This window comes from Aphanomyces astaci, assembly GCF_000520075.1.
Source record: "Aphanomyces astaci strain APO3 unplaced genomic scaffold supercont1.1, whole genome shotgun sequence".
NCBI lineage: Eukaryota > Oomycota > Saprolegniomycetes > Saprolegniales > Verrucalvaceae > Aphanomyces > Aphanomyces astaci.
Genome location: NW_009798264.1, coordinates 2442779 through 2455462, shown reverse-complemented (window position 1 = coordinate 2455462; position 12684 = coordinate 2442779). Strand labels below are relative to the sequence as shown.

General features: G+C 49.0%; 5 protein-coding genes across 5 annotated transcripts; 2 read left to right on the top strand and 3 right to left on the bottom strand.

The window, feature by feature from the left end:
* The first annotated feature begins 1830 nt into the window (after positions 1-1830).
* On the top strand, positions 1831-4309 carry H257_00870 (hypothetical protein). The gene is made up of 4 exons (XM_009823777.1): positions 1831-3170; positions 3229-3292; positions 3347-4076; positions 4147-4309. Exons 1-4 carry the CDS (start codon positions 1859-1861, stop codon positions 4264-4266), a joined length of 2226 nt encoding a protein of 741 aa, XP_009822079.1. The 5' UTR covers positions 1831-1858; the 3' UTR covers positions 4267-4309.
* A 158-nt stretch (positions 4310-4467) lies between these two features.
* Positions 4468-6669, top strand: H257_00869 (hypothetical protein; the record flags this gene model as incomplete). Its single annotated transcript, XM_009823776.1, has 4 exons — positions 4468-4904; positions 4961-5084; positions 5130-5568; positions 5621-6669. 4 exons carry the CDS (start codon positions 4468-4470, stop codon positions 5830-5832), a joined length of 1212 nt encoding a protein of 403 aa, XP_009822078.1. The 3' UTR covers positions 5833-6669.
* H257_00868 (hypothetical protein) lies at positions 5820-6669 on the bottom strand. The gene is made up of 2 exons (XM_009823775.1): positions 6079-6669; positions 5820-6030 (listed from the first exon to the last, which is right to left on the bottom strand). The coding sequence occupies exons 1-2, from the start codon at positions 6653-6655 to the stop codon at positions 5879-5881; spliced, it is 729 nt and encodes a 242-aa protein (XP_009822077.1). The 5' UTR covers positions 6656-6669; the 3' UTR covers positions 5820-5878.
* A 978-nt stretch (positions 6670-7647) lies between these two features.
* On the bottom strand, positions 7648-8794 carry H257_00867 (hypothetical protein). The gene has a single exon (XM_009823774.1). The coding sequence runs from the start codon at positions 8495-8497 to the stop codon at positions 8108-8110; it is 390 nt and encodes a 129-aa protein (XP_009822076.1). The 5' UTR covers positions 8498-8794; the 3' UTR covers positions 7648-8107.
* H257_00866 (hypothetical protein) lies at positions 8664-9735 on the bottom strand. Its single transcript, XM_009823773.1, has one exon. It carries the CDS (start codon positions 9657-9659, stop codon positions 8820-8822), a length of 840 nt encoding a protein of 279 aa, XP_009822075.1. The 5' UTR covers positions 9660-9735; the 3' UTR covers positions 8664-8819.
* Positions 9736-12684: the final 2949 nt, after the last annotated feature.

Below are 12684 nucleotides of genomic sequence, written 5' to 3'. Positions count from 1 at the left end.
TGCGAAGAGACTCGCATACGAGGCCTACGCGCTCAGGTGTTTATGCTGCAAGATTGGATCGTCGTCCATTGACTCAGCTCAGGAAACTGCGTCATAATAGGGGTGATTATTATCGATTGTTTTGTGAGAGAAATCCCACTTTTTGTCATTGGGGTCATTTCGCGGACATTCGGATCGGGGCGATTTAAGAACCGCCCATGGAAATTTGGAGTAGAACACACAATAATAGATGCAAATCAACGCATCAATTCATCAGGCGCTGACTTCCATATGATAAAATAGCCTAAACTACAGTACAGTGCCTCGTGCCATTATTAACTGTAAGTTCTTTAAATCACAAAAAATGCGGCACTGGTCCGCACCCTCACCCACAAACACAAATACTGATTGGCTGAAATAAGGTCATTTTGGCGAATCAAATCGTTTTTCAACGGGTAATATTAATACTCCTGAGTACTGTAGTATATACTGTAGTACTACACCATTTTTCGTTTAAGTTCGGGTTAATTCCGGTATATTTCGTCCTGATTTACGCCATGCGCGTTATGTTCGCCAAGCATTCAATATATTTCGTCCAGACCCTACGTCGTTGCATTATAGTTCGACTAATGTCCAGTATATGTCACCCCACAACCAGTATATTTCACACGTTGTTCAATATATTTCAAATGATGTACCATCTATTTCGATTTTCGAAGCAAATCAAGTAAATCGCAGGTGATGGATACTTGTCTAAATCATACCATACAGTAGATATTGTGCTTTTGAGCTAAATTTGGCATTTTCGGTAGATTCGACGAACGACGTGAAATCGTCGAGCGTCATTTTACGTGAACTAAATATACTCACTGTGACTCCTGCCCGATACAACGTTGAACTCTTTGTGAAATGATTAAGCTTGGCAATGCACCAGATAAACCTGTAATTTGATTGATGGAAAGTTTTTTTTCGAAAATTTCATTGGCTACTTCGTTCCATCGATTACTGCGTCGATTTATCGATTTATCGAAGTACATGGAACATCATTATTTGAAATATGTTGAACAACGTGTGAAATATACTAGTACTGATTGTGTGGTGACATATACTGGACATTAGTCGAACTATAATGCAACGAAGAAGGGTCTGGACGAAATATATTGAATTCTTGGCGAACATAACGCACATGGCGTGAATCAGTTGTGCGTCGGACGAAATATACCGGAAATAACCTGAACTTAAACGAAAAATAGTGTAGTAAGCAAAACATGACCTTCGAAGGGTCAATCAATTCAACATCATAGTGTGTACGTAATGTACCCAATGATGGCATACAGTGAATAACTTATGTATGGTCAGTACAAGGAATGTCATCATCTCTCGAAGGACATCGAGTCACCATCCATTTACCTTCCATCTCAACCCAACGTACCATCCCATCAGGCGATATGATGCTGTCCTTCTTTCGACAGTGGGGGTCTTCTGGCCGGAGCTTCCATTCAATGCGAGTGGATCAATGACTAAGCGAATGATCCTCTCTACTTCCTTGCTCCGATCAAAGAGTTCCACAAAGGAGTATGTGTGATGCACTCAATTCTCTCATCAACATGAGCACAATCTCCGAATGAAAGAGTACACACACGACTCCAAGTGTCCACGTGTGAACTTGCCCCTTGTGTGAAGTTTGTTTTGATAGGCAAGAAGATTCGGCCACTCCCGAAAGGGCACTGTCACGAATTCCATACAAACTTCAAGACACCTGTAACGGCGTATTAGCAGGAGACCCAATGGGGCCAGAGTGGCCGATCTTGTGGGACAAAATATCGAACCCTCTCATTTGAGTCGTACATTCCATTTGCATTTGCTGCCTTTGCATGCCATGGTGGAAGTCGCTGCTGCTGTTTTCGACGCGGCGCTGATTGTCGTGGCCTTGGCGGTGCTCGCAGGCTCGACGTTGCACTTTACACGCCATCATCGCACTCGAACTCACCCTGGACCGGTCCTGATCTTCATCCTGTTTTCGTCCTGCATGTGCATTCTCGTTCGATCCATCATGCACCTGGCAGCGCTAAACATTGGCTTATCCATGGACGCTTGGGTCACTGGTCCACTAGACAGTGACGCGCCACCGCCTCCACTGACGTTGGTCGACATTGCCCACGCCGCGTTGTTCCATGCGTCGCCACTTCCGGGCAGTGTTTCGATTCCGTTTTGGGCGATGTTGTACTTCTCGTCCGCATCCACGTTTTGGTACCTCATGCTAGCCATGGATTTGATCTCGTCGCTGTCGAACCCGTTCTTGCCCTTCCAAGCCAACAACTTCCTGCATCATGCTGTGGCGTGGCCAGCGGCGGGGGCGTGGGTTGGGGCGTTCTACCTCCTCTTTCGCTCCAAGTTGGAACCGACGAGCAGCCTCCGCATTTGGATGGTCCTGCCCATGTATGTTGTCTTGGCGTACATTGCGATTGCCCTGTTTGTCACGTGGAAAAAATCGCGCGTACTGGAGACCCAAGCGCACACGACCACTCGACGCATGGCCAAGTTGATATTGCCCTACCTGTTGGTGTTTGGCGTTGGTGGAGTTATGGACATCTGTCTCTACGCCGCCGACGTTCACGTCGAGGCATCGACTGGATATCGCTCGTGGCCAGTCAACACCCTTCACCAGGTCACCCAAGTGTTGCAACTCGTGGCTGTGTTTGTCTTGTTTCAGCGCAAGGCTGGCTGGGTGCTGTGCTGGCGTCGACGACCGGCAGCTACTCCGGTCCAAGCTTCGGCGTCCGCGACACTCGAGTCGCCATGCGCCGTTCCGATGGATAACACGACGCGAGCGACGGAGGACGACGGTCGCCTCAGCGGGGACGATCTGAGCGTGTCAAACGTACTGCGCCAGTGCATCATGAAGTACACGTCCATGGGCATCATCGAATCGGCGCAAAGTGCTAAGTCGAAACCCACGACGGAGGTCCACTGGGAGGACTACACAAGCGTCGAGCACAAATCGATTGTCGTGCACGGCGAAATCGACAGCAGCACGTTGAACTTTCGAGACTGTGCGCCCGCAGTGTTTGGGCACATTCGATCCATGTTTGGCGTGACCGAGGCCGACTACATTGACTCGTTTGCACTGCACCAAAACATGAACGAGCACGGGTCCGAGGGCAAGAGCGGCAACCTCTTCTACTTTACAGGTAGGCAGGCCCCTCGCCCCCCCCAGAGTGACGTAACCTAACGTATGTGTTGCTCCAGTGAACAAACGGTTCATGGTGAAAAGTGTGCCCGAAGACGAGTTTGAAGTGCTGCGGTCCATCTTGTAACAGCAGCCTGTCTCCTCAACCTAACCAGCTGACGAGATTGACTCCTGTAGGCCGTACTACCACGGCTACTTGCAGTCGCATCCCAAGTCGTACTTGTGTCGGTACTTTGGCTGCCACTCGATCTCGCTGCCCGTGGGCACTCGCCGCATGTACTTTGTCGTGATGCAAAACCTGTTCAACGAAGGCCCCGTGGACCAACGCTTTGACCTCAAGGGCAACACCGACCGAAGACAAGCGATCCAGTCCCACCACGTCGAGCAGTACATTGTGCGGTCGCAGAACCGAGAGCCGATTTCCAAGCTGATGATGGACATTGACTTTCTCAAACTGCGCCAAGCCGTGCACATCGACGACGCGGACGAGGCTGAGATGCAGTCGCAGCTCATCGAAGACATCACGTTCCTAGCGTCACGCAGCATCATGGACTACAGCATCCTCCTCGGTGTGAAATTCCTTCCACCTCAAGATCCCACTGCCACCAGCGCCACCATGTCCAAGGGTCGAGACAGACTGTACTATGTAGGCATGATCGACATGCTGCAACAATATACGTGGAGATGGACGTTGCAGCGGTGGTTTCTCGGAGTTGTGTGCTGCAAAGACATGACCAACGTCAGTGCTGTACCGCCAAACGAGTATGGCAACCGCCTCATGCATTTTGTGCGCAGAAGGTTCTTCTACACGCCGGGAAAGGCTCGCTGCAGCGGCTGGACTCACATCGAGTCTCCAGCCCACTCGGAACTCCAACGACCGAGTGGACCAAGTGCTTGGACCACTGAGGTAACTAACTGCATACAGTATTTAGGGGGTTTCGCTTCGATGCATCGAATGAGATGAACTTCTTTTGCAGGAGGATTTCCTGTCCCCGTCGGCGGCGGCAATGTGGCGGAATGCACAGTCGCCCTTCAACATGCAAATGGTGCCTCCCCATCGGCAGTCGGGTGGCTTCTTTGTCGCGTCGTCGTATTAATCGTTAGTCTGTCGTGAATCATACTAATAAAGTTGGTCGTTTCATGGTTGGTCGTTTCATAATTTTCGGAGAAGTAACGCCAGACGGTTTTTACATCTATATTTAGCCCGCGAGGCATACCGGTGATGATCGCCATGCCTTCTGCTCGTTCAATACGCTTGATCTTCACTTCCCGATTTGCGTCCATCCCCACAACAAACAATGCAAGAGTCCACACCCGATCCATATCGACACCTGTCATTCTTGTCACCGGATGAAACACAAGGGCTGTACGCGCTGACGTCTCTTCACAAGTGGAAGCACAAGCCCGTCCATCCAAACCAAGACTCGGACGGTGATTCGGACGATGCAAACGAAGAAGACTCCCCCATACCCACTGGCAGCAAGAGAAAGCGTGCGAAGCGAGCAATCGGGGAAGAGCTAGACCCCCAAAGCGACAAGAAGGCGTTGTCTACCCCTCGACGTATCGACACGAATGTTGTGATCCTCAAACAGCCCCCGTCCGAGTGGTACTGGTGCGACGACCATTCTGCCATGGAGTTTTACATGCACGTTGGCTTGGTTGCATCAGATAACCACTGTGAACTGCTTCCCTTGGAGATGAATGCGTTTGGTCTATGGCTCATGAACGAAGATGGGTACGCTTGCATTGTCCTTTCAGATGTACTTGTTTGATTTGTTCAATTCACGATAGCAACGGGGTATTTGGACACTTCAAGCTGCACTGGACATCCCAAGAATGCGCGACATCCAACGTTATGAAGTTGCATGTATCGTTGGCAGTGGACACGCACGACCTTCCCACGCAAGACGATCAGGTAGACATGCAACGTTCCGCGTACCTTTGACCTAATCATGCACAGATTATTCGCATTCACATTTCGTATTCGAACTCCGAGCTATACAACGCGCACCCCATGGAATCGGACGACATTTCCGTGCGACCCCATCAGCTGTACGCGACTGTCATGTCCCCCATATCAGCCACCCTCTCTGACAGTGAGCCTTCGCTTACTGCCAGTTCCCCTTGTGATCCTCTTTCCGATCTCTCGTTCATCCTGCCCCTCCCGCACGAATTACCCTCGACGTCGATCATGTTGGGAGTGTTTGCCACTGCCCCCGCAGATTTCGTCGTGAACTGGGCCAGCGGGGCTGCTTCCCTCCTCCGCGCGATAGAGTCCATACCTGTAGCTGGCACGCTCCTCAATCAGTGCCCCATGTGTCAATGCACGCAGTCGTTAGAGCTTCCTATGATCCACAGCACCACGTGTTCGCTCAAGGAATTGCTGCTTCGACTCGCACGTACTCAATGAGTATCGACGGTGGTTCCTAATTGGCTTATCTACATGTTTAGAGCAATCATGGCCTTCGATGGATGGTGCCGATCTGGACGAAAGCGACGACTTGGCCTGGCATCACTCCCTCGTATGTTTGTCGCCCGAGTTTCCTTCAGCCACGATGCCCCAAGGCAGCTGGTCGCTGTTGCCTCAAGATCTGAGCTCTTTGAGCCTCGACAGTGAAGACACGATGACCGACAACGTTGAAGACAAAACCGCCGATCCATAGTTAACGATGATATCCTTGCAATCAACATCGAAACAGTACATTCATATTACTGACACGACGGACGTGTACTTGGCTCGAGAAGGAAATCCTTGAGAATGTACATGACGGTGCTGTAGCCATCGCAGCGTAGGGATGCAAACCCGCGAGCGGTGAGGTGGCGGGCCATGAAAAGCAGTCGGTTGACCCAGTTTTGTAGCCCTGGAGTTCATTGACGATTGAGAAGTAGGGAAATGCTAGCGAACTAACCTTGTTTTCGGCAGCGAATGAGAAGGGAATGCCATCCAGGCACCGTTTGCACCAGTACTTTGGGCCATCGCTTTGGGAATGGAAACGACACAAAGAAGTTGAACATGCATTTGCAAAATTCGCAGGATTGGTCGCGATGGGCGTCGAGGACGGAGGTGATAAGAGACAGACGGAGGGTTCGACAGTCAGAGTATCGATGCTGGACTTGATAATGTGGTTGTCTGGAGGTCCAGTGGTCATAAATACCAAGTTCCGCCACCGCAAGATACACGTCCATCGAGTAGGCCACTGTAGATAGTCGCCGAGCATCGGCACATTTGACAATCTTGTGCGAATCAATGTGGACGTGCTCGATGTCGTTGAGAGCCACGGCGTACTTGGACCAAAGCGTGGTCACGCGTCCTATGATGGAGCTGCGTTCCGTGGACTGGAGTGATCGTGAGATTGATCTGCAGCTCGACATGAGGCTATCGTTGCGGCACGTGGCACCATCATGACTCATGCATTGATTGTCCGTGGTGTAGCTGTCGACTTCGTGTGCATCGTCGTCCATTAGTTTTGAGGTTTGAGGTGGCATTTGCTTGTTATTCGAGCTACGGAATAACCGTTGGCCGGAATTGGAGATCTTTGACAAAAACGGCAAAGCACTATTTCGAGCGCTACACACCAAAATTGTATATTCTGAACGTATTCCATAAATTTAACTTCAGCTTACTAATACACTGTTAGTATCAGTACCACGTAACGTTAGTATTTATTTTGAGCAGTATCGATACCTACTAAGCATGCCATTTCAAAAGACGAACCGCTACTACAGTACAGTACGGTACTACCTAGTACAGGTAACGTTACTATTAATAGTATTAACAGGCAGTAGAGTACTGTACTGTACACGTATTAATACGTATAAATTAGAGCATCTCCAACGGTAATACGTGTAGTATTAGTACCGGTATGCCTTTTGGCAACCGATGGCCTGAATGGGTTCAGACCAGCGGAACTACAACATTCCCAACTGGCTTGGCGATTTGGCTGGTTCGACTGATGCCGGATGCTATCGTGGCCAATCAACTAGAGCTCATTGGTTCGTTGTGTCGCACGAATATACGCCGAACTACTTTGTACTACCACTAGTACCGGGTACGTAGTGTACTGGAAGTGCACTTTCGAGGCCCTGACCTGAACTGTTAGACTTTACTACTCCGGAGTGTCAGAGATCAGGATAAGGATGGGATAAGGATGAACTACCATCACATTGCTGCAATGCTGGGAGGAGAAATAGATACGGTCATTCGACGCAATGGCTTGCAAGGGTCGTGGTGGGTTTTGAAGCAGAAGTACAGTACAATCCAAAGGTCCAAAGGCAATAAATACCACCGTGGCCAATCGCACGACAAGTAATTACACTAGTCAAGTACCATGACCCAAACCCTGGTCAAAATATAGATTCATATGCCATTCGAAATATTGAAAACTCAAAATAATGCTCCATTCCATTTTCATGAATGCAGAATTGACCGATTTATGCGAATTTTTCTGATGATGGGAATCGGACTGTCAGTGCGTATGAGAGAATTCATTCTACATTGGTCATGCTCCAGCAACGACACGTGAGTTTCTCCCAGGGCAAAGCAATCGTCACGAATGCTCGACAACAGCATCTCCACTGCTGTTCCTACGTCCCAAAGGATCCACTGGCGGTGGTTGTGTTCCTGCCAGGCTTGGACGAGAGCTGCCTGCGGTACGAAGGCTTGTTCAAGTACTTAGCGGCACAGCAAATCGCCGTGTTTGCACTGGAGCAAAGCCCGTTGGCGAGCACAGCGGCCGCTGGCGCGTCGGAATCCACTGCCATGTACAGGCACCCGAACCCTGAAGTGAACTTCCAAAAGCAAGCGTCCAACATGTCGCTATTTCCAGCGCCCAACGCGTGTGGCGTCACCCAGTACGTGGACGACGTGCATCAATTCGCTCTGGGTGTAGCCCAGCGCATGGGCGACCACCAAGTGGACTATTTCTTGTGCGGGGTGTACTACGGCGGGGTTATGGCAGCGCACACCGGGATCCTTTCCGAGTTTCCTTGGAAAGGAATCATCGTCACGGCGCCCGACTTGATCCCGCCCGTTGGCATCATGGCCAGCATTACGACGACCATATCGAGCCAGTGGCGGTCGTTTCTTCCGACCACGCGGCCGACATTTGCGTCTTTTCGCGACAGACTCCTACCGCGGTCTAAGGACCACATGGGCAACGACTTCACTGACACTACCGAGCGAACGTTCACTGAGGAGGAAAACAAGAGCGAAGTGAGCGACCCCACGGACGAAGCGTTCAAGGAACTGGACTTTACCAAGCACTCGCTGCATGTACCGCTGCTCTTGCTGAACGGCAAGTTGGACTCTAAAAAGCCGACGGTGGACATTCACAACTTCTTCTTGGGCCTCACGTGCGCCAAGAAGGATCTATTGGACTTCAAGGAATTGTACCATAGCATGGGTCAAGAGCAGGGGAATGCAGACGTGAACCAAGCGATTTTGACATGGATTCACAGCTTTCAAGCGAATTGGATTTAGGTCGGATGTTTACGTCGGAAATGGATATATATATATATATATTTATTGCGTGTTTGATGGAGCAGAAAATAGTTGCTCGTGCTATATCTACTGTTGTATGTGTTCACACTCTGCAATCACGATTTGGAACCAATGGATGGCTACTAATTCCCATTTATCACACGCAAAAATTTACGGAGACGATGAAACAACTACTGGCAGATTGGTTCGGAATGTGTGGTGGTATTGTGCCAGCACTTTTTGCTGTGCGAATGTGAGCTGGTTGTCGTCGGTGAGGGCCACGTCAAGGTCATTCGGGTCGAGTGATCCAATGGCCAACGCGTACGTTATGTCGTGGCCGACATACGTGCCAAAGGGGGAGTCAGGGCCGAAGGACGCCGTGCCGGACACATTGTATCGCGTGCCGCTGAAGTCTATCCAGCGACTGCACCCGTCCATTGTCTCAAGCGCCGGTGGGCTTACAGTTCGCAGACGAGTGCCGAACCCGAGGGGACAGGATGGAGGCACGTTGGCGCTGTCAGACTGAGTGTGCAGCACCCGCGACCGCAGCTGGTCCCACGTTCGATGGCAATACAGATCTGACAGTTGACCCACGATGCGAAATTTGGACGCAAACAGAGCGAGCCAGGATTGAAGCACGGTGCGCTCGTTGTCGGTGATTGCATCCTCAATGTCGGTGTCGAGGGACAACTCCACGACGGAGGCAGTGGTTTCACCGTTTATGCCATCATGGCAGAGGCGTCCGCTGAACGCGACTGTGGCGTCGTGGCCGCCAATAGGCCCGTACACGCCGTCGCGGCCTAAGAGATTTTCGTCGTCAACGTGGAAGACCACACCGCAGAGAGACACCCAGTTGGGCTGGGCGTTGAGGTCGGCGAGTGCGATCCGTCGTTGTCCTTGGTGCCGCTTGGAAGTCGATCTGTTAGTTGTCCAGTGCACGTATATAGACACAACGGCCACCGTCGCTACGGCTACGGACATGGCAGCCACCTTGGTGCTCCATGTTGACATCCTTCCAGTTTCCGAATGATTGCTTTACCCCGCTAACGTTAACTTAGAATGGGATGCAAGGCAAGTATACTTATACACACGTATATATACTTCGAAGTAAGAAATACTCGAAGTATCTTGGTTCAACAATAATATTGACAATGAGAGTATTTCTCATGCGCAAGTTCAACTTCACTTGAGCGACCAAGACCTTATTCCGCGACCAGCCGCTGGTGAGAAATGCAGAAGAAGCCAATAAATATCTCAAAACCCCAATAAAACACCAAACGGACGTCTGGTATCGTTATTTAGTACCACTGTATCAATGGTTGGGGAATTCTAGACAGGTAGAGGACAATATAAAGCGGAAATGTCACCAGCTTTGGAGAAACCAGCTGGGGCACAACTGCAGAATTAAAGAAAGGGCACAAAGTACCCAATAACTAGTACAGTATTCCTACTACTACGTACTCCGGAGTAGTATTACTATTCAATACTAGTAATAAACTTACAGTTTTAGCTGTAAGTTTATAAACAGTAATGATATTAAAATATCATAACTGTTTTGGTCATATATATTAAAAAATCAAGGGTAATGAATGCTTCAGTAATTAAAAAGCTTCAGTGGTTTCGGTCAATGAATGCTTTTCACCTTGGTCCGTTGCCGCCCCCATGCTCAATTGGCAGGGAGTTTGATCCACGCTTTCCCTGTACCGGTAGTTATGGACACGTCTGCACCTGCGTACAGTACACTAAGACAACATAACTCTTACTGTTTACTCATGAGTATCCTCATAGTATGCATGCCTCAGATGCCCTGCCCACGGACTCACGACTCGCCCGCCATGCCATTTTTTCTCATCTTGCACTTTGTATGGGTCGGCCGTGACTAGTAGCTACTAGTAACTACTACAGTAGAAATCGAACTGTATCTCAGTTACTGGTAGTGTTGATAATATACTATGGTATTAACGTTGATACTGTAGTACGGGTACAGTAACGTTATAACGTTAACGTTAGAAAAATAATACTACGTAGTACCTCACAGATCATTAGGGGGAGTCAATATCTTCGAAAGAGCTCTAAGATAGAGCATTTTGAAATCTGTTTCGCGGATTTTGAAATGCAAATTATATTCTTGTGTATTTTAATTCGCTTAAAAGCAAACGGAGTTAGGATCCAAAAAGCATTCTGATCAGTACAGTACAGTACTCCGAGTGACTCCACGGCCTGAGTCCGTCGAATCGTGGTGCTCAGCTAGGGCACAGCGATCGCTACCCGCGCCGCACGGTCGTGGAATGCTGCGAAGGACTAGTTAGGTGGGTATCTACAACTACAGTACTCTACATGCTCCTAAGCTCACGCTACACGCTCTATACGATGCCTGGGTTAGCTTCCGCTCTCTGGAGCAAAATGGTGACTGGCGCTGCCATTTCATGTATGTACTATTAATAGGAATTTATACAGTACTTTTGTATACTTTTGAATGTAGTAGTATGATTGGCTGGTTCCATAAAAATGAAAAGCAGTTTTTTTACGAAAATCCTATATTGACTCCTCCCTCTCTCTCCCTACCGGGATATGGAGCTTTTGATACATTTACCACCAATTTATAACGCTACGCTTTGTATGTCGTCGATGCAAGCAACGACATATAAATTGTAGCCTATTTAGTACATACAATCATTCGCTACTATGTCCTGGTTGTCTATTGTAGCTGCTGGTAGTTGTAAAGCGACCTGGGTATTCACTGCGAGGCGCGATGTGCGCCATCGTGACTGCTTTTTTTATGAGATCTAATGGTTTGATCGGGCACATTTCAATACTTATAGCCAATAATATATCTACAAAATTATGCAATTTGCTGGCTGGAGCGCAGCCACCTCTCACAGACCCCGCTTCGTGACAGTTCTATCATACAATGGTTCCTACACCGTACATCCATAACTCACAAGGTCCGACCGAACAGTGACCAACAATACTTCTAAGCTGGTTGGTCTAGCTAGTGTGGGCTGAAACCATGCGATGGCAACTACTTGCCTGCCGTCGCGCTGGACAATATCACCCTCGTCGAATAGATATATATTCTTGTGGTTAAGGGCTATTCTGGATGCCACCCCATAAAATTATGCCGTAACCTGTTTTGGCAAGTAACGTTATGCAGAAATTTCCCAAACTCTCATATCCCATGAAAAAAGGAGTAAGCGCGGCGCGGTCGGCATCGCTTTGTGCATCTTTGGCAAACAGAGCGCACCCAGCAGCGGCGACAGGTGCCGCACCGTCTTGGCTTCCACGGCAAACAGCAGCTACAACATGACAACGATTGTCGGGACTCACTAATCAACCCATCCATCGTTTTGTATGGAGAGAGTATGCTCAAAATCATTCCTTATCAAACATACAAGAATATTCTAAGAGTACTTTGATCTTGTGCATGATGCGGTGCTGTAGTACACGTCAAGACAAGCCGTCCAGAGTGGTCGTGGCGAACCCGTTCATGTACAAGCGAGGCAAGTGAGGATCCTTAACCTTGAACAACAGCGACTACAATGCAAACGACAAAGTGAAGTCAATGTGACGTGGCAACACCAGGGGCTGGGAAATAAACTCTATACTCTTAATAGTATATCAAGATGGAATATAATAGTTCCTCGAGCACGACGGTGTGGGTGCCCAGTTGGAGGTAGTCAGTCACGCGTGAATGGTATTGGCCCTTGTCGTGCTCCATCACAATCAACTGATGCAGCTACCGTAGTTAGATTTGGAGATGATTATATGGTCAAGTTGACTTTCATGTTAATCGATTGAGCAGGAGGCTGCGGGAATTGGTCATTTCGACAGTTTTATTAGTGAACTGGTTGATCAGCACACGCCACATACAACTTCAATTGGTGCCATATATTGTTAGATCGCGTAAGCCTTCAGAGGACCAGTTGCGCTTCACAATTGTCGGATCAGCGCGCTACCATTCCGGGAATGGAAGGCCCGCGAGAAATTCGAATCTATCCGGATAATAGTTCCGGAAACGGGTGAGTTGGGTGTCTTC